This window comes from Hypoxylon trugodes, assembly GCF_022578975.1.
Source record: "Hypoxylon trugodes strain CBS 135444 unplaced genomic scaffold F4822scaffold_8, whole genome shotgun sequence".
Taxonomy (NCBI): domain Eukaryota; kingdom Fungi; phylum Ascomycota; class Sordariomycetes; order Xylariales; family Hypoxylaceae; genus Hypoxylon; species Hypoxylon trugodes.
In genome coordinates this window covers 2,537,390-2,554,891 of record NW_026250023.1, presented here as the reverse complement: position 1 = coordinate 2,554,891, position 17,502 = coordinate 2,537,390, and the positions used below count along the sequence as shown (strand labels likewise).

Genomic DNA, 17,502 nt, shown 5'->3' with positions numbered 1-17,502 from the left:
CCCAAAATCTTGATCCACTTACGCAACAACCGACTTGAGAATTTTAGGCTAATGCCGACGTTCTCAATGATCTATATAATGAGCTACTATGTGGTAAACTCAAAATCCTTCATTACTGAGCGGTATTATGCATTTTAGTAGGTGAACGTCTCAAAATGGGTGTTGATGTTCTTATAGAAAAATGTAATCTCGTCATCAAAGGTGCCACGGCGGCCGTGGAAGATAGCCGTGGAACCAACTTAGTAAGCTACTTAATTCAACAACTAAAATAATAAACTACTTGAAAGACGTTTTTTTTCTCAAAATGATAAATTTAATGCGGAATTGCTTTTCTATAACCATATTAATATCCTTGAAGTGTAACATGGGCTGGAAAGGAGCTCGCGAAAACATATAGCTTACGCTTGCATCATTACATGCGCTATGGGGAAAACAATCCTTATCACTGGTGCCAACCGCGGTATGTGCTTTTGCTTCGGCTCCGGGGCCGAGAATTCTAATACATTTGCGCTACAGGGATTGGCCGCGGCATGTTCGATCACTATGTTATTCAGCCGGATAACACTCTAATCGCCGCCGTTCGTGATGTTGAAGGTGCTCAGGGCCTCGTCAAGGTTCCAAGGGGTCAGACCACCAAAGTCCTTATCACCAAAATCGACTCTTCTTCGAAGACCGATCCATATGATGCCGTCAAAGATATTGAAGCGAAGGGAGTTAATCATATTGACGTCGTTATCTCCAGCGCTGGCATTGCCCCTTTAAATACGATCGAAGACCTGCCGTTAGAGGAGTATGAGCATGCACTCATGGTCAATGGTATCTCCGTCATGCTCTTATACAAGGCCACACTACCGCTCCTTCGAAAGGCACCTCATCCTGCTCGGTTTGCTTTCATTAGCGCCGCGGGTGGTAGTCTGAATGAAATGCCCAACTACCCCTATCCAAATGCTAGCTATGGTAGCTCCAAAGCTTTAGCCAACTACTTGGTCGTCAAAATGGGTATGGAGAATGACTGGCTCATTACCTTATGTATCCATCCGGGGTAAGTCCACTCAATATCAGCCTAGCTTACCGAGCACCGCATCTAATGCGTATGAATAGGTTGGTACAGACAGAACTAGGGAATGCGGGGGCTCGCGCGTTCGGCTTAGAAAAAGCACCAGTCACCCTTGAAGAAAGTAGTAAGAATACTGCTTTTATAGTGAGTGCCTTCTAGTATGGTGTGAACATTTACTAATAATTCCAGATTGACAACTCTACTAAGGAGGAGCATTCCCAAAAGTTTTTCAACCAGACTATCGACAAGATCCATCCTTGGTAGATTGATGTAGCCCATCCAAAGAGTCCATCACGATGACCCTCCGAAAGAGGGGGCAAATAGGGACAACTTGAAAATGGCAATTCGTTCTAATAGGTTTCATTCTATTATTGTCTATATTATACACATAATGATACATATTAGAGATCCCTAAAGATAATTAAACTATAGGCTCAATAGGAAGCTACCGGCCATAGCCATCAAACCCTATCTCATCTCTTAAGCCCGTTCCTTGCTTGCCTGCGTGAGAATCTCACCGTGATCTGTCCCGTGGGTGGTGCCAGACGCCTCGATAGCATCACGCACCCACTGTCCTCTCGGTCGGAGAACAGCTCTGAATGGCTTAGGTAGGGTCACAAAACCTTCAGTGCAGTCCATATCGTGTACCTTATGCCTCTCGCCGGTAGATTCGTTGATAACTCCAGCCTCGACATCGAAGGCCCAGAGCATACGCGCCATCTGAATGAACAGCTGATTACGTGCGATGATACGTCCGGTGCAGACTCGGCGTCCGAACCCGAAACCAGTGTGCGGAAGATCCTTAAGGGCAGTCACGTTGAAGCCACAAGCATCAATCGAGGTCTCCTTGGGTTCCTCATCAACAAGCCACCTGTCAGGAATGAAAGCATCGACATCGTCGCCGAAGACAGACTCGTCACGGGTAATGGCGAAAGGGTTTGCGAGCATAATGCAATTGGCCGGGATGTGGTAATCCATGTAGCTGTCCTGTGTCTTAGTAAAATGAGGTACTCCACCGACAACGACCGGGCGCCATCGAAGGGTCTCACTCGCTATTTGTGGGTTAGCCAAAATCCTTCCAAAAGTACAAAGAGTGGAGAGCCGTAAGTGGGGCTATAAACGAAAGAAATTGACAAGGGCGCCTGATAAACACAAGAATTAGCGACGAAAGACAACTCACCTATAGCATCGATATATGCAAGTTTAGGGCGATCCTCAAAGGTCGGCAATCGACCCTTGCCGACTACTTCATCGAGCAGTTTCTGTGCTTTGGCGACCCAGCGAGAGCCACTTGTGATCCAGGCGACGATAAACCAATCCAGAGCCACCGTTGACGTATCCAAGCCAGCATCCGCGAGAATACCAAGATCGAAAGCCAGTTCCTCGGTAGGCATATCCTTGCCTTCGGGAGACGCCTTCATGTACTTGCTAAAGTTCCAACCGGGGTTACTCAGACCTTTGTTAAGGTTTCCGACATGTAGCTGACGCTCGAGCTCGTACAGGCCTTCGGCTTCTCTCTTCCAGGGTGCCAAGAACCTGGGTAGGTAATTGAGCGAGGGGAACGAGTCGACGATATATGCGCCCACTTGACCGGTCCTAGCGAATTCTGCCTGTACACGTTTTCCGTCCATAATCTCCTTCTCATGACCTGTCTTGAGACGGAAACCGTAGTTAAGACAGTAGATAAAGCTAGCCATGGCGCGCTCGTGGTGGTGGTGGAAGTCAATACCCTTCTCGCCAAACTTGTCCCATTCGCCGAGTACATCAAAGAGAAGCTGTCTTGACTCAAGGTCCTGCAACGGGCGGTAGGAACTAGCAGCACGAAGGGTGAGGACGGGTGCCTCCATTCGTTGATGTAACCGATACCTATCGTCGTACTGACGTAGGAGCATGTGCATACCTCTCGTAACCAATTCGCCAGCCATAACCATGCGTGGCCGATCGGAGTATCTTGCACTCCGTTTGCTGAGGAGGTCATGGGCGGCCTGGTGGGTGGACAAGACGATCATTGGCTGGCCGCCCATGCTCAAGTGCATTAATGGGCCATACTTTTTACTCCAGTGATAGAGATGAAGCCATTGAAGACTCTTGGGAAGCTGGTGTAGGTTTCCGATCAGAGGGGCCGGCTTAGGTCCCGGTGGAAGGGGTAGTGACGGGCGTCGAACGAAAGAAACGATTAAGCGAGCTACAATGACTGCGGCGAGGAGACCGAGGACCCATGCCTTGACGTCGGAAGCCATCTTCTACAATGTAGAGCTTGCGATGGCAGCTGCGAAAAAGGTGAGCCTGTTGGAACACATAGCTATCCCAGGGGTTCTCCCCAAGCCCTTTTATCCCAGAGCCCGCGTGGGAAAATGTGGCCCGATGCAGATCCTTAACCTCTGCTCGACCACCCCTATGGGACCATATCATGTATGTCGCCAGATTTGTTGTAGCTCGCAATACCTACCCATAGAGCGTTAATAAGATAAAATGCTGCATATTGGGACTGCAGAACAGGGAATATCATATCCTAATGTTAGTTAAAGGGTTAGTTCCTGTTTAGCACCAACACATATATATAGATAATTGTCCGACACTAAACCCCGCACGGCGAAGTGCTCATACGAGTCCTCCCTACCTCCCTTACTTCCCTTCGCCTACCAGGGCTCTTCTATTACACAGCATATTCATGTAACCCTATGCCACTTATATTGGCATGTATGGTGTACAGAAGATGCGGGGGTGAGAGTGGGCGCCCCTATAATAAAGCTGCGTACGTCTTGGGATTTGGAGATCTCCAGTTTCGGGGTTCTTTCCCTTAATAAATGAACAGTGACTAACCAACCATCTCACTTCGAGCCTCAATAAGCCGCCGACCGCTCTTCTGGGACTGTTGTTGTGTTGCTGCATCTGCTCTAGCGCCAAACCTGCTTTGATCTAGGTACCGATCGGTCTTAGAATCCTTCTATAGGAAGCAAGCGTTCCTCAAACGCATACATTCGCCCGTTGTAGGGGGTGCTCGTCATTCCGCATTCGCATAGCTTGCCTAAAGTGACATTTCTTTCCGGAAAAGGCATGTCGCATGGGATACGTACACCAATAAATGCACAAGTAGACCAGGATTGCTATGCGTAATATGTATATCGCAAGTGGCTCCACGGTAATGCCGTTATACTGTTGGCTAGCGGTGCTTGGACCCTACAAATTTGGATATACACAGTACCAACAACGTTTCGGAGCCATACCTTACCCACCCGGAATCTATACCCGCCTTCAAGGCTCCCATACAACTTCTTCAGTTTAATTATTAATTATAGCTTTACTCTATAGGAAGTTCTATAATAAAGAGAATAGTATCGTATGCGAATTTGTAGGGATGAAATACCACAAGAATTCGCCAAATTCGAGTAGGTAGAAATAGGTGCACAGTGTTAAATACAAGTCTACTAGGTACCTAGGTATGTAGCAAACAAATTGATTACAGAAATGGAAAAGTACGATGTGAAAAGTGATATGTCAAATCCTGAGCCAGGCACTTACCCATGGCCTATCGTCGAGGTAGAAACGAGGGGAAAGAAAGTAAGGGGGCTGCGCTGAAAAACATGTACGGGCTCATCCATTGTGAACAATACAGAAGATATGATAGGGGGTTTGCAGAACTTTTGCACCCTGCAAGCTTGGCCTGGAGCCTGCGCTGCGGAGCCGCAAACCCGGTACAAGAAGTCTACGGCGTAGCAGCAATGATCGGCTGGCTATGTCTGGCTATTAGTCTAGGGTTTGCGAACGTTGGCAGAGAGAATTTGTTGCTTTGACTCAAATGTTGGTAGAAGGCTGCTTTGACGAGTATCAACGAGACTGTAAAGACTCTTGCCCCTACCAATGGCAAATTATGTAAATCATTATCAGGCGTCAATACACCCGACTCATATATATACCTAGGTATCGACAAAGTCGACCCTCGACGACTTTTTCCGGGGAGTCTTCAGCCCATCGACCCGTAAAATACGCAGCCGCAATGAAGTCAAAAATTTGGGTGATGTTGACCGTTGTCGGCCTGGCTGCCGTCTCCGGGGCCCAGACGATGCCGACGTGTGCAGTACGTGGAGATTCAATTTACGCGCAGACGATACCGAAGGACAAGCTAATCACGCCTTGCAGACCAATTGCCTTGCTACCCAACTCAAGACCTCATCTTGCGATCCGACGGACTCAGAATGCATTTGCGCGGATTCGACGTTGATGAACGGTGTCGCGGATTGTGTACTAGCAAGCTGCACCGTTATTGAAGGTCTCGGTAAGTCTACGGCCTTCTATATCGCGCACTCTGCTTGTTTCAGCCATCACCAACAGTATGCCATCTAACAACCACCATCTAGCTGCTCAAAATGCCACTCAGACTCTTTGCAAACAACCTGTCAGAGACAGGAGACTCGTTGCGCCTATTGCGACCGCGGTAACTGCCGCCATTGCCCTGGCTTTTGTCTCCATAAGGTCGTTCAATTGTCACATTCAAGGAGAATACCAATGGGCCGATCTATGCGCAGTTCTCGCGATGGTAAGGGTTTATAGAAAGGAAAGCTTGAAGATATAGATGATTTGCTAACTCTTCGGTTAGGTCTTTTCTATTCCTATGGACGTATTCGAATTCTTCAGTATGGAACGAGCCCACTAAACTTTTGAAATAGATTCCGAACGCTAACACGAAAATTAGTGATGGGCGCCGGGATGGGAAGAGATATATGGACTTTGACTCCAGAACAAATCACAAACGTCGTCAAGGTCAGTTAAACAATTAAAATGATAACACGAAACCTATTAGTTAGACGACATCCTAACATCCTTCCAGTACACATGGGTCACGCAAGTCGCCTACATACCAGCCATCATCCTAACGAAAATTGCCATCGTCTTGTTCTTCAAGCGAGTGTTCCCCAACAACACCTTTCAAATTTTATGCTTGGGTACCATAGTCCACTGCTTTTTGTTTATGATCTCGACAACAATCACCGAAATCCTGTCCTGTATTCCTGTGGAATACGCTTGGTCAAGCTGGTCCGGGACGGGCGAAGGAGTATGCTACGACAACACCGCATTCTGGTGGGCTCATTCGGTAAGGGCAAACGAATATTTCTTCATAGGCTGCCGAAGTGTTATTAACATGTCATCCAGGCCATAAACATTGCTACTGATCTTTGGATTTTGGGATTACCTATTCCATTAATTTTCAGATTACAGCTAGGGCTAAAAAAGAGAATTTATTTGATTCTCATGTTCAGTGTCGGTATTATGTGAGTATCTATTCTATCCCTGAATATTTAAGGTTACATAGCTCACAGTGCGACAGTATCACAGTAGTTAGCATTGTTCGATTTTCAGGTCTAGTTACGTATTCTACGTCAACGAACCCAACATGTGAGTGTACTTTCTAGAGTGTTCAGAATCAGGAGCTGACATAAATAAGATAACAATGTCATGGTAGCGACATACAGTGTGATCGAATGCAATTTATCAATTGTGTGCTGTTGTATGCCCGCCACGCTGGCTTTCCTCCGCCGATACTTCCCCAGAATCTTCGGCGGTAGTTCCAACCGCTCCTCCAACCACCAATCTTCCGACAACATAGGATGCTACACTATTGGTGGAAGTTACAATGTTGGTGGAAATTATCATATCGGCAGGGCCACTAAGGGTTCGTTCCCGCCCAGGGGGATTCAAAAGACCGTTACACACAAAATCTCCTATATGCCTAAGGCTGGCGATTCTGACGCTGTTGAGTTGATAGACATCGAGGAACAAAAAGAAAGAGAACATTAAGATGTGGATGCGGACACCTAGGTACGAGGGGGATGATTCGTCAGAAAAGAATCATTTTGGCCTATGAGGATGACAGGACCACTTTGCTTGGGGAATGGATATCCTCGCCGTCAACGTACACCAACATCAATGTTCAATTCAGATGATCTTTATAACGATCTGTATCATATAAAACCATTATATCTTACCTTCTTGAAGAAGATACGAGCATATGTCCACGTTCGCTAATCACAACATATCGCATCGCTAATTTTGAACTTTACCATCTATAATTACGTATGCGCCTTTCGCGATCATGTCCCAAGAGTCATCTATTTGGGATCCGTATAGCCGGCCAATGGGCGATACAGAATTACTCTTTACCAAGCTCACGGGTAGACTCCGACCTCCAAATAGTCCAAATAGAGAGCACTTGGCAATTTCTTTAGCACTCAAACTCAAGTTTCCACCATCCTTCGACGACCCAACGGAGTACATATACCAAGCATGGGACCATGTTTTGCGGCGACACAAAGCGCTCAATTCGATTTTAATCCCACCAAATACATCAGACTCGGGAGGGCAGATAAGAATATCACTTAGAGATCAGTGGAATACATCAAGAAATGATACATTCACACGTTGCGACGATAAGGACGCGAGTTCACTTTTCTCACGACTTCAATCTAGCCCCACAGCTGCATGTTATTGGCTCCCAGCGTCAGGTGAAGTGGTGCTACGTTCCTCGCACTGGCGTATCGATGCCATTGGAATGGCCAAACTTGGAGATGAATATCTGGAATTACTAGTTAAACTACTGAAGATCCGTACCGAAAAAGCTTTTATGGCGGAAAACGGTCGCTGGCCCCCGATTGGCCCAAGCCTAGAGATGTTGGTGCAAAGGAAGAACCAAACCCCACCTGACCAGGGGGAAGAACCTCGATTAGGTGAAGCGGCCGATGCCCTTGTAAGTGAATTCAAGAATGGCTCGGGTTCCTCGCCAAGCATCGGGTTCCCCACACGGGAGGATTCCCATAAGATTCTACCAAGTAACTCTTCCCGTGTTGAAACTCGGATAGATGCTTCGGCTACTGCTCAAGTTGTTGCTGCCTGTCGAGCGAAGGGAATAAAAGTGACAAGTGCTATTCACTCAGCTGTGGTGTGTGCCGCCGCACGGTTCCCTCGGCATCCACTCTGCAAGTCATATACCGCCTTTAGGCCAGTCAATCTACGCCAAGCTCTTGCTAGTACAATCACCCCCAAGCGTCAATGTGATGTAAGGGTCGTTGGAGTATATCTTTTAGCTATACCCCTGAGTATCGAAAATGTTTTCGATTTCGGGGGAAAGCACGTCAAAGACTTCGAGACCATAGCTCAAGAGCTGAACAAAATCTACTCCAAGGATATCCATCATTTTTGGGAGCCAGAAGACCACAGTAGACCAATTAACCTCTTAGACCTTGCAGGACCTTATGCGCAGCGGATTGCAGCTCAACTCAATACCCCAGAACTAGAAAGTCTGCCTGCAGTGTATACGCCAGATCTATATAGCTTCGGAAAGCTCGAGACGTATATTCAAAATGAATATATAGATGAGGATACTAACTTAGAGGTTGTGAAATGCTGGATAAGCACAGAAATTTTAACCCAAAATATCCAATTTCAAATGTGGAGCTGGAAGGATGAACTTACACTTGGGGCATCTTTTAACACTAGTTTCTACGAGGATTCCTTTATGACTGGGGTGCTTGGAAAAGTGATTGAAGAACTTTTACTTGGATGTGGAATCGAGGCGTCTTAGAGACGTATCCATAATTCCAACCCTGTATTCGCCTTGTTTCGAATGCTTGAAGCCGTCGTCATCATCCAGGATCAAAAGGCATGCCCTCGTTTTTTCCTAAAGCCGCAAGAAGACCATAGACGAAGAGATAAACCGGGGACGGACTATCCGAATCTGACTAAAGTTTGTCACCTACGATTTTTCATATCATTTGCGCACGGTGATTTTATTTAGGATTCAGATCATTGGCTGCCCTGTGTAGAGGGCATTCAGGGGCCTCTAAGACTATTTCAAATCCGTACTCTTCGCTACATCCTCCCATTCGTCACATACTTTTACCATGTCTTCACATTTCGTCCTTATCCTAGCCCAGCCGTCACTCCCTAGTGGGATCCGTAATGGCAATGTCTTCCCAGCTGCTACTCCAGTTCCTTTAACGAGATCGATCATAATTGATACCGCCCGAGAAGCGTCTCCAAGTTCGTTGCCTGTAATACTATCCTGCGTGGCCCACACAGTAGAATTGAATTCAGCGAACTCTGCTTTAAGAGGCTTTGCGCGATTGATTTTAGTGAAAACCTGAGTACGAAAATACCCGGGCTCAACTAAGATTAATTTAATGCCCGGGGCAAATATTGCCAATTCTTTAGCAAGACACTCAATGGCAACTATAATTGTGCAGCTTAGTATTGTCGTTCATAAGAGAATAACATTGACCATCTTCACCTAGACCGGGGTGTGACTGACCTCCTAAAGCGGATTTAGTGGCGCAATATGCAGTAGCAGAAATATCAGGATGCCAAGCAGATTGTGAACTCATATACAAGAAAGTACCCGAGCCTCTGACACGAAAACGAGGGAGCAAGGCTTGGGTAATGTTTATCGGACCCTGAAAATTAGTTTTGAAAGCTTGCTCTATATCCTGCTGCCTGCATAATATGGGTGAGTACATTTTCTCGGTCGTTCCGGGAAGATGGAAACTCACGACAACTCCTCGAATAAGCCACTCGAAATATAGCCAGCATTGTTAACTACTACGTCGATGCCACCAGGATATAAATTCCATGCTTCAGCCATTTTGGCCCCAATAATGTCTGGAGGTGAGGCCACATCGAGATCTAGGATAGTTGCCCCGGAATCTTTCAGGTGAACAAGCTTTTCCTCGGCATTACGCCCACTAGCAATGACATTGTCGCCTTGGGCAAGAAGCTGGTGAACAAATAGAGCGCCAAAACCGCTCGAGCAGCCTGTTATGAGCCAAGTCTTTCGTTCGCCAGTCATTTTTTACGCTTAGTATATTCTAATTATTATATTTATCAAATTGATGGGGGCATCCAAAATTATAATAGTGTTCCTAAAGCCCACAACGGGCGGCACAGCACTTAATCACGATAGAATAAGTCCGATAGTATACTAAGCAGTCTCGGTCTTATGAAAAGAACGCCTCACCGTAAGTCCTTCATCCTTATGCAAAGGCGGACCAATACAGCAAGCTATTTGTAGATCGGAACAATACCAGTTACCTAGGTACTTAAGTTCACAGCCAACACTCCCTACAATGTTTCCTATAATAATCGAAAATGTGCCACATTATTAGCCTTCCACGTAGTTAAACAATGAGTATTGAATGCTAAATAGTGGCTACAGAAATACTCCGCCATTTAGCCATTGGGAAACTTCCCACTTATAATGCGGCCACGGCGCATGTATACTGCTTACTTCCTTTTGACCTAGTGTGTTCACTCGAGATGCAGGCTACCATAGCAACTTCCTTACCTTACTTTAAGCTATTCACTTCCATTCAAATACGGCATAATGTATTAAGGAGTTTATTAGCCCAACACATAGAATTCAGCCATTGTGCATTCATATGTGTGTCACGTGACTCAGGGGTAATCCAATGCCTAGTAATCTAGATAGTATAGACCCGCTAACCTTCTTGACTCTACATAAGCGCTGAAATGCATCATTCTAGAGTATGATATTTCAATACTTATTTTTTCAAGCGTGTTGAGATGCCAAGCTTGTAGCCACCCATCTTGCGTGACAATGTTAGACTAGCAGTACGTTCTGGTTGCAATTGACACTCCAAAATATAGCAGCCTCTTAGACAAGAAGCACATATTGATCTGTGGCCCGAGAGTGGCGTTCCTCATATCACCTACAGCTCATGCGCGAAGTTTGTGGGTAGAGGTTCAATCAACAAGGCCGCTACTAAGAGTGGGGCTCGCAAGCTTTGAATAGGAGGTGATAGCCCCTAGAGCGGTCGTGTAGCGGGACGTGCTAAAGACATTGCATGGTATTCCTACCTGACAGATAAGGTACGGTTAGCGATTTGCGTTTACAGCAATGATGGCCATTTTTGGGTATACTGTGATAGTAAAATACAACTAGAGTCTTAGAGCCTCATTGACTCGATAGATACCTACATCCCATTGCTTACTGTTGGCTTCAAATCAAGGGACTAGATACATTGTAATAGAACCGTAAACTTAACTTTTTTCATATAACCAAATAAGGGGAGGGGGGTTCCTAAGATACATTCTCTTTCCGCTCACCATCGTCAAGATGTATCATTATCACTTCTAAACAAATATACCAAACGTAGCGTTAGAAAACGACAAAGAATGACTAACTCATTCCGCTTGAACATTCTGGACAAAACAATACATCTATCATGACAATAGCATTGTTGGGAATGAAGGCACATTGAAGCTGTGTGTCAAGAAGTATGAAGATAGAATACAATTAGGACCCTCCTTGAATATATAAGCATTGCAGATATCCTGTAATAGAGAGCTCATATCCATCATCACACACATCAATATCAAAGCCGCCAAATCTGAAAAGAAAATATCTACCAACAGCCATCACTTCGTACTAAACAGCAACGAACTAATTCAAAATGCACTCTCACAGCATGACTTTCTCTCCCGTGGACTTCCACTTCCATACTGGTGGGGACTCTGAGATCCGGGACCATAATAGGGGGAAGACTGCCGTTTATGCCTGTGCTTCTTGCGAATGCATTGAGAAAGTTGCCAACCATGGTGATTTGTGCGGTTACTGCGCTGCCGAACACGAGAACGAAGTACCTAGGTAGACAACATTACCTCCTAGGTGATATCAGGCGACTTGCCAGCTGTAGCTCAGTGTAAGATACTGTATTATTATGACATTGTACTATTAATATAAACACGCCACTCGTTTACATATAAATAATTGTTATTTACAATATATGATTTGTCTTGTGATAGATAATATGCCATGTATTCTTAACTGAGTTGCCACAACGGCTAAGGACTTGAATGCTGAATGGGGAGTTATATGCCTCTGCCTCTACCGGCGCTTTGTGTGAACTGATCTTCCTCTTTCAGGCGTCTTTCGCGAGCTTATGGGAACAAATCGCCTGATCTAGCCAATAGAAAGGGGGGTTCAAATAAAGCATTTGGATGGATTTATATTGTCATGAATAGGTACTCCCTTTCTTGTGGACGCACCCTTCGTTGATTTCATCTCTGTTACCTAGGTACTTAGTGGGTTACTTTACGGGTGAATAGATTAAAACAACATACCAAACTCTGGTAGATATCCTTTATGACTATTGTCGCCAAATAAATATAACGTCCGACGCGCTTCCGAAGTCTAATGACTTAGATCGGAGACCTCCGAATTACAGCTAACGCACACCGGCATTGTCTGAAACTGTTCGATTCACGAGCATCTGTGTGAGATCCGAAGGTACCTCATCTAGGTACCGAGTATTCGAAACCCAAGTTGGAAAGGGGAAACGTTCAATTTAAATCGAGAACAGTACAACTGGGGGAGCAGACATTAAAGTCCACGGCTTATATGAAATCTTCGAAGTGCTTGGGGCCGACTCGCCGGGTTTAAACCTCGTTGTAAACCCAAGGTGAGGACTGGCGCCATGGATTCGCGACGGAAATCGACGCCGCCACATAGGCCCACGTATTTCCAGCGGTATAGTTATTACCTGGCAGGATCGGACTACTATTCGAAACTGATGTTCTACACTCGACCTCGAAATGCTGTAGATTACTATTTTGGCGTCATTGCGTGGACTGTCTTCTTAATATGGCATTTTATGGCGATAGTCACCTACATGATATTAATCGCGATTAAATTTCTATTCAACTCTCCGTATTGTCGAACGACCTCGACTTACTAATATTTATTATGCATCGGAGACCAATGGTTGCCACGACGTACTCGTCGCACGCAGTATTAATATCCAAGACCCTATAGCATGGGTGATAAAATAATATTTTGAACTTTCCCATGTTGATCTCCTGGGTGATTGCGTGGCCTGGGGACTCCAATTACCACGGCAGAGAACACAGCCAGAAGGCGAATGCGCCCCGAAAATATCTACCAGTCAACAATTAGCCGGCAATTGCTTCGAGATCTACCGTCCCATATATCAACTTCCGAATAGAGTATATTGGTAAGCTCCCCACGTTGAACGCTCTTGGCTAGCTTAAAAGGGGTTATGTTGTTTCCCCGATGTTAATAACTTCACGAGCGAATCTTCCATGGCTTGAACTACCCCTTCATAAATTCTGAAATAAAAATATTTCGAAATGTTAAGGTTCGCTTCTCTGCTCGCGCTTTGGGGCGCTGGCTCTTTCGTCAGTGCAGTGTCGAGCCAAGATGATTGTCCTGCGACAGGTGCATCCATCATTGCTCATTCCGGCGACCCGGTTGGAAAGGAGCAGGTCTACAATGGGAGTAGGTGCATCAATACGATAGAAAATAATAGGCGACTGACGTTGATAAAGTCAACATGTACGTCACTGGCAACACATCGGACACCGGTGTGTTGTACCTAACTGATGTGTACGGGATCCAATTGCTGGAAAATAAGCTGTACGTGCCTTACTTTTAATTCGAGGGGATATAATTGACATCATTCAAGACTTGCCGATAGCTTCGGACGAGCTGGTTACTTAACGGTTGCCCCCGATATGTTCAACGGAACGCCAGCGGCGGCAGATATCAATGTGCCAACACCAGGATTTAACGCGCAGGGTTTTATCGAAGACCATGCCCCCAATGTCACCGATCCGATTCTTGCGACAGCGATTGATTTCATGCGCACTGAGCTCAAAGTGAAGAAAATCGTTGCGACTGGCTATTGTTTCGGAGGTCGTTACGCATTTCGCTTATTAGCCGAAGGCAAGGGCGCCTCCGTTGGTTTCGCCGCTCATCCGAGTTTCCTAGAAGACGGCGAGATCTCCGCCATCACAGGTCCCGCGAGCATCGCAGCAGCAGGTAAATAACCTCTCTTCGACACTGAGTCTTTTCGACTAGCTAACACGGAGTTTTAGACGGAGACCAAATGACACCTCCTGAAAGGAGAACCCAGGTGGAGGCGCTGCTTCTGAACACGACACATCCTTACTCTTACTCATTATATGGTGGAGTTTCGCATGGGTTCGGCGTGAGAGCAAATATTTCGGATCCGAAGCAGAAGTTTGGAAAAGAAGAGGCTTTCTTCCAAGCTATTAGATGGTTCAATGCTTGGGCGTAGATCCTAAAGATAATTGAGCAGGTTCGGGTTCTTGTCTGAAGTGGGTTTCAATATAATTAAGATGTGAAGTCGGAATTCTCAAGCTGAATAAAAATCAACGATGGCCACTACAGTCTCAAAACCATTTCGTTAGTATAGTGCGATTCCAATTGAGAGATTTTATGACACCAAGATAATATCATATGGTCAATGCGAAGTTGGATCGACGAGTGGCTGGTTATAAAATCCTGATGAGCACCAACTGACATCAAGTACAATAAAAGTGTAGCCTAGATATATGGATAAGAATATTCCGTATCAATGACGACAGTGATGATCGCCTAGTCGCAAAAAAATGGCTTTGGAAATATACGAGATGGAAAAAACGGGTGCCTAGTATGTAGAGGTCTTGGTATCAATATTATCGACGTTTTCATAATTGAGCGCCGGAGCACGATATCCAGCCATTAGATGAATTCTATATGTTCACCAGAAAGCTGCTGTAATTTCTTAGCGACCGCTTCGTGGATAGCGGGGAAAGGCCTTCGTTTATGTTCGGGAGATTCGTGTAATACAGCATCGCAAGCACATGACACTGGTACCCATTCGTGGCGTTTGGCATCGTCGATAGTGCCATGCATGGAGAGATCAATATACATAGCAAAATACGTACATACATCTACGTATTGAGAGTGGCTTGCGTGTAAATCGAAAAGGTTTCTGGGGTGCGTTATCGTCATGCACGTTGAAAGCCAATTGATGCCGGACCTTCGGAAACGAGATTTAGAATACTGAAGTGGGAAAGGTCCACGTTATTTTTTGTGCATAGCCTAGAACTTGATTGGTGGATGATATACGTTAATGCAGGGACCAATGATTTTTAAGCTTATTTAGGTACCTTCATCTCCTAGCCAACCCCCAAATAAAAATTAGTACCTCTCCTAAGGTTACAGGAGTAGCCCCACATAGCACAGGGGTAACCGTTGGATCTCATTGCTCCAGCAACGCCCAGCCACATCTTTTTATTTACATGAACCAAACTTGGTCCGATATCATCGTCTAAATCCAGGTGGCAGGGCCAATTGTAGATTCTCTACCAAAATTTGCGCAACCATTTTCTAAAACATCCATTCAATCCGATTTGCATCCCAACCTCTTTTTTATTCAAAGAGCAAGTTTGTAGTACCGAAGGGCAAAAAAGGGGATAGGAAGAATTAGAAACCTGCCAACGAACGAGTCGAAAGACCATTCTATTCTTCCACTACCCTATTCTTGACATTCCAAAAGGGCAAAGGGCTGTTGTCCAGGAGGAAGCCATTGAACTTCTAAGTTACAATACCTTACATACCATACCTCACATTGCCATACAATCGTTCCTCACCTCGCTCGCTAGCACTTTCACCACACCCTTCACCTGCGTGTTCATTCGTAGAGTTGATCTGACAAGCAAAGACAAAGTGAACGGCGATTTTTAGTTATCGATTTTTTTCGACGGCGTGCATCTTTTATATGCGAATCGAAAGCCCAAATTAACGAAGTTACGACTACATTCCAACGGCGCGACGTCCCTGGGATTTTTCGAGATTCATCTTGCTTCCGCATTCCATCTCGAGTATCCCGTCCACGCCGTCCGATTCTCGGCCACGCATTCCAGCATTGCTGCTGCGTGAGATCAATTCAACCACACCGTCGCTCCCAGGGAGGACGGGAGTGGAGAGAGGCAATATACCTCGGGAATTTTGGGAAATAAACAGATAATAATTCAAGAGAAACGATGCCTAGTTTTCAAGTTGGTTGGTATCGTAAGTACTTCTAAGTTCTAGAATGAACAATTCACAGCAAGCTAACAATACGCCTAAGGGTTCATACCGTTCCTCGGATACCATCATGTTTTGATGATTCTAATAGCAGTTGCCATAATATTATTATGTATGTCTACATTCCTCACTCTGATCACTCGCCGCTTGGAATTCGGAACTAACTTTTCTCGAACACAGCGCTCCTATTAGCAGGTTGCTCATCGTCCTCACCCCTTATCCCCGACATATTCCTGCTTTCCATCTACTACCAAAAATACACCGCCGTACCAGACACAGCGCAAGTCGATTACAATGTCAACCAAGCCATCAGCAACATTGTCGGATCGGCGCACCTACAAGCCCGTGTCGGTTACTTCGGCATCTGCATCAACCCGGACGGTGGTTCTTGGTTATGTAGCAACAACGCTACTGCCCTTGCCAACGAGGTATCAGTCGACCAAGACCCTCTTAACCTTATCTGGCTAGCCAGTCAGTTCAAGGACATGATTGTGTTCCCCTACCTGATCATTATCGCGATTATCTTTGCCTTTGTCTGTTTCTTGCTCTTGGCTACCTTCCCTGGATGGCATGAGGAAGAAGACAGCGAAGGATCCGACCGCGAAATCAAGCCGTTCCCTAGCAGACCGGTATCTCAGATTGCGCTAGCTATCATCTTCATAGCATCAATCTTCGTACTGGTATCCGTCTTATGGCAACACACGGCGTCCGTTGCAGCATCTATAATAGCACAAGATTTCGGAAACGGCAGCGTATTGTCTGGGATCGGAACGAGTGCTATGGTTATGGGTTGGTTTAGCTTCACGCTTCTGATCATCGTAACAATTGGTCTGCTTGTCATGATATTGAGTATTAGGGTGCTTTCGCAATTAGCGGACTAACGAGGGTTTTAAAAAGGAATCAGCAACGAAACGGATGAGAAAAAGCCGAGTATATGCATGGGAGGGATTATTTGTGTATATGGGAAAGGGCAGAGACTTCGGCCGAATAAAGAACGCAACGAAACAATTATTACTATTTCTTCGTCGATTGATCAGCATCTGGGAACTGGAGTTAGCAAGGAGGGGTGGTCCCCGGTGCAATAATGATTTGTTTTGGTCTTTCCGTTTTTTTTTTCTCCTCTGGTATTACGTTACATTCCCCGAACCCACCTTGTTTTACACTGATTAACGTACCCACGAACGAGAACGCGCATATGGTGATCTTGGCGAGGAGAAGAAGGAACGAGTTATTGGAGGCGCGTCATTTGCGATGGAAATACCAAATAAATATTTTTATACGAGGGTCAATAATGATGGAACGATTACAGACGAAGGACCTGAATTTTCTACGTTATCGAGCATATTCGATGGCGACGTCGGCTGCCTTGCGGGGTTTGGAGGCATCTTGGCCGTTGTATAAGATCTTGTTGTACTAGAAGAAGAATGGCATCTCTGCACTTGGAACTTGAATTATGCGATGGTGTTATTTTCAGATGTGAATACAAAATGATTCTTGCCCCAATGAATATTTGACTATGTGAATCAGTGTTTTCAGGTAATTT

At 45.5% G+C, this 17,502-nt stretch overlaps 8 protein-coding genes across 8 annotated transcripts; 6 read left to right on the top strand and 2 right to left on the bottom strand.

The window, feature by feature from the left end:
* Nucleotides 1-423: 423 nt before the first annotated feature.
* On the top strand, nucleotides 424-1,321 carry F4822DRAFT_432775 (aflatoxin biosynthesis ketoreductase-like protein nor-1; the record flags this gene model as incomplete). Its single annotated transcript, XM_051461709.1, has 4 exons — nucleotides 424-460; nucleotides 517-1,042; nucleotides 1,102-1,201; nucleotides 1,247-1,321. The coding sequence occupies 4 exons, from the start codon at nucleotides 424-426 to the stop codon at nucleotides 1,319-1,321; spliced, it is 738 nt and encodes a 245-aa protein (XP_051311689.1).
* Nucleotides 1,322-1,394: 73 nt separating this feature from the next.
* On the bottom strand, nucleotides 1,395-3,521 carry F4822DRAFT_357578 (putative cytochrome P450). The gene is made up of 2 exons (XM_051456061.1): nucleotides 2,238-3,521; nucleotides 1,395-2,109 (listed from the first exon to the last, which is right to left on the bottom strand). The coding sequence occupies exons 1-2, from the start codon at nucleotides 3,295-3,297 to the stop codon at nucleotides 1,538-1,540; spliced, it is 1,632 nt and encodes a 543-aa protein (XP_051311688.1). The 5' UTR covers nucleotides 3,298-3,521; the 3' UTR covers nucleotides 1,395-1,537.
* Nucleotides 3,522-4,586: 1,065 nt separating this feature from the next.
* On the top strand, nucleotides 4,587-7,105 carry F4822DRAFT_357565 (uncharacterized protein). Its single transcript, XM_051456060.1, has 9 exons — nucleotides 4,587-5,135; nucleotides 5,198-5,333; nucleotides 5,416-5,594; nucleotides 5,655-5,691; nucleotides 5,751-5,818; nucleotides 5,886-6,149; nucleotides 6,209-6,327; nucleotides 6,384-6,451; nucleotides 6,501-7,105. Exons 1-9 carry the CDS (start codon nucleotides 5,055-5,057, stop codon nucleotides 6,851-6,853), a joined length of 1,305 nt encoding a protein of 434 aa, XP_051311687.1. The 5' UTR covers nucleotides 4,587-5,054; the 3' UTR covers nucleotides 6,854-7,105.
* A 9-nt stretch (nucleotides 7,106-7,114) lies between these two features.
* Nucleotides 7,115-8,912, top strand: F4822DRAFT_357564 (uncharacterized protein). Its single transcript, XM_051456059.1, has one exon. It carries the CDS (start codon nucleotides 7,149-7,151, stop codon nucleotides 8,631-8,633), a length of 1,485 nt encoding a protein of 494 aa, XP_051311686.1. The 5' UTR covers nucleotides 7,115-7,148; the 3' UTR covers nucleotides 8,634-8,912.
* On the bottom strand, nucleotides 8,898-9,893 carry F4822DRAFT_445752 (NAD(P)-binding protein; the record flags this gene model as incomplete). Its single annotated transcript, XM_051463422.1, has 3 exons — nucleotides 8,898-9,280; nucleotides 9,360-9,541; nucleotides 9,598-9,893. The coding sequence occupies 3 exons, from the start codon at nucleotides 9,891-9,893 to the stop codon at nucleotides 8,898-8,900; spliced, it is 861 nt and encodes a 286-aa protein (XP_051311685.1).
* A 2,816-nt stretch (nucleotides 9,894-12,709) lies between these two features.
* Nucleotides 12,710-14,163, top strand: F4822DRAFT_445750 (alpha/beta-hydrolase; the record flags this gene model as incomplete). Its single annotated transcript, XM_051463421.1, has 4 exons — nucleotides 12,710-13,361; nucleotides 13,412-13,499; nucleotides 13,549-13,904; nucleotides 13,961-14,163. The coding sequence occupies exons 1-4, from the start codon at nucleotides 13,214-13,216 to the stop codon at nucleotides 14,161-14,163; spliced, it is 795 nt and encodes a 264-aa protein (XP_051311684.1). The 5' UTR covers nucleotides 12,710-13,213.
* Nucleotides 14,164-15,193: 1,030 nt separating this feature from the next.
* F4822DRAFT_414444 (membrane fusion mating protein FIG1) lies at nucleotides 15,194-17,461 on the top strand. The gene is made up of 3 exons (XM_051459146.1): nucleotides 15,194-15,944; nucleotides 16,003-16,071; nucleotides 16,140-17,461. Exons 1-3 carry the CDS (start codon nucleotides 15,917-15,919, stop codon nucleotides 16,838-16,840), a joined length of 798 nt encoding a protein of 265 aa, XP_051311682.1. The 5' UTR covers nucleotides 15,194-15,916; the 3' UTR covers nucleotides 16,841-17,461.
* F4822DRAFT_357537 (uncharacterized protein) lies at nucleotides 16,943-17,461 on the top strand. The gene has a single exon (XM_051456058.1). It carries the CDS (start codon nucleotides 17,044-17,046, stop codon nucleotides 17,374-17,376), a length of 333 nt encoding a protein of 110 aa, XP_051311683.1. The 5' UTR covers nucleotides 16,943-17,043; the 3' UTR covers nucleotides 17,377-17,461.
* Nucleotides 17,462-17,502: the final 41 nt, after the last annotated feature.

Bases quoted from the DNA above. Each gene is read 5' to 3' on its own strand.
- F4822DRAFT_357578 (XM_051456061.1), bottom strand. From the start codon at position 3,297: ATGGCTTCCGACGTCAAGGCATGGGTCCTCGGTCTCCTCGCCGCAGTC. The intron at 2,110-2,237 runs GTGAGTTGTCTT...ACCCACAAATAG, and splicing joins TGCATATATCGATGCTATAG to CGAGTGAGACCCTTCGATGG.
- F4822DRAFT_357565 (XM_051456060.1), top strand. From the start codon at position 5,055: ATGAAGTCAAAAATTTGGGTGATGTTGACCGTTGTCGGCCTGGCTGCC. The intron at 5,136-5,197 runs GTACGTGGAGAT...CACGCCTTGCAG, and splicing joins AGACGATGCCGACGTGTGCA to ACCAATTGCCTTGCTACCCA. The intron at 5,595-5,654 runs GTAAGGGTTTAT...CTCTTCGGTTAG, and splicing joins TATGCGCAGTTCTCGCGATG to GTCTTTTCTATTCCTATGGA.
- F4822DRAFT_357564 (XM_051456059.1), top strand. From the start codon at position 7,149: ATGTCCCAAGAGTCATCTATTTGGGATCCGTATAGCCGGCCAATGGGC.
- F4822DRAFT_414444 (XM_051459146.1), top strand. From the start codon at position 15,917: ATGCCTAGTTTTCAAGTTGGTTGGTATC. The intron at 15,945-16,002 runs GTAAGTACTTCT...AATACGCCTAAG, and splicing joins TTTTCAAGTTGGTTGGTATC to GGTTCATACCGTTCCTCGGA. The intron at 16,072-16,139 runs GTATGTCTACAT...TCTCGAACACAG, and splicing joins AGTTGCCATAATATTATTAT to CGCTCCTATTAGCAGGTTGC.
- F4822DRAFT_357537 (XM_051456058.1), top strand. From the start codon at position 17,044: ATGATTTGTTTTGGTCTTTCCGTTTTTTTTTTCTCCTCTGGTATTACG.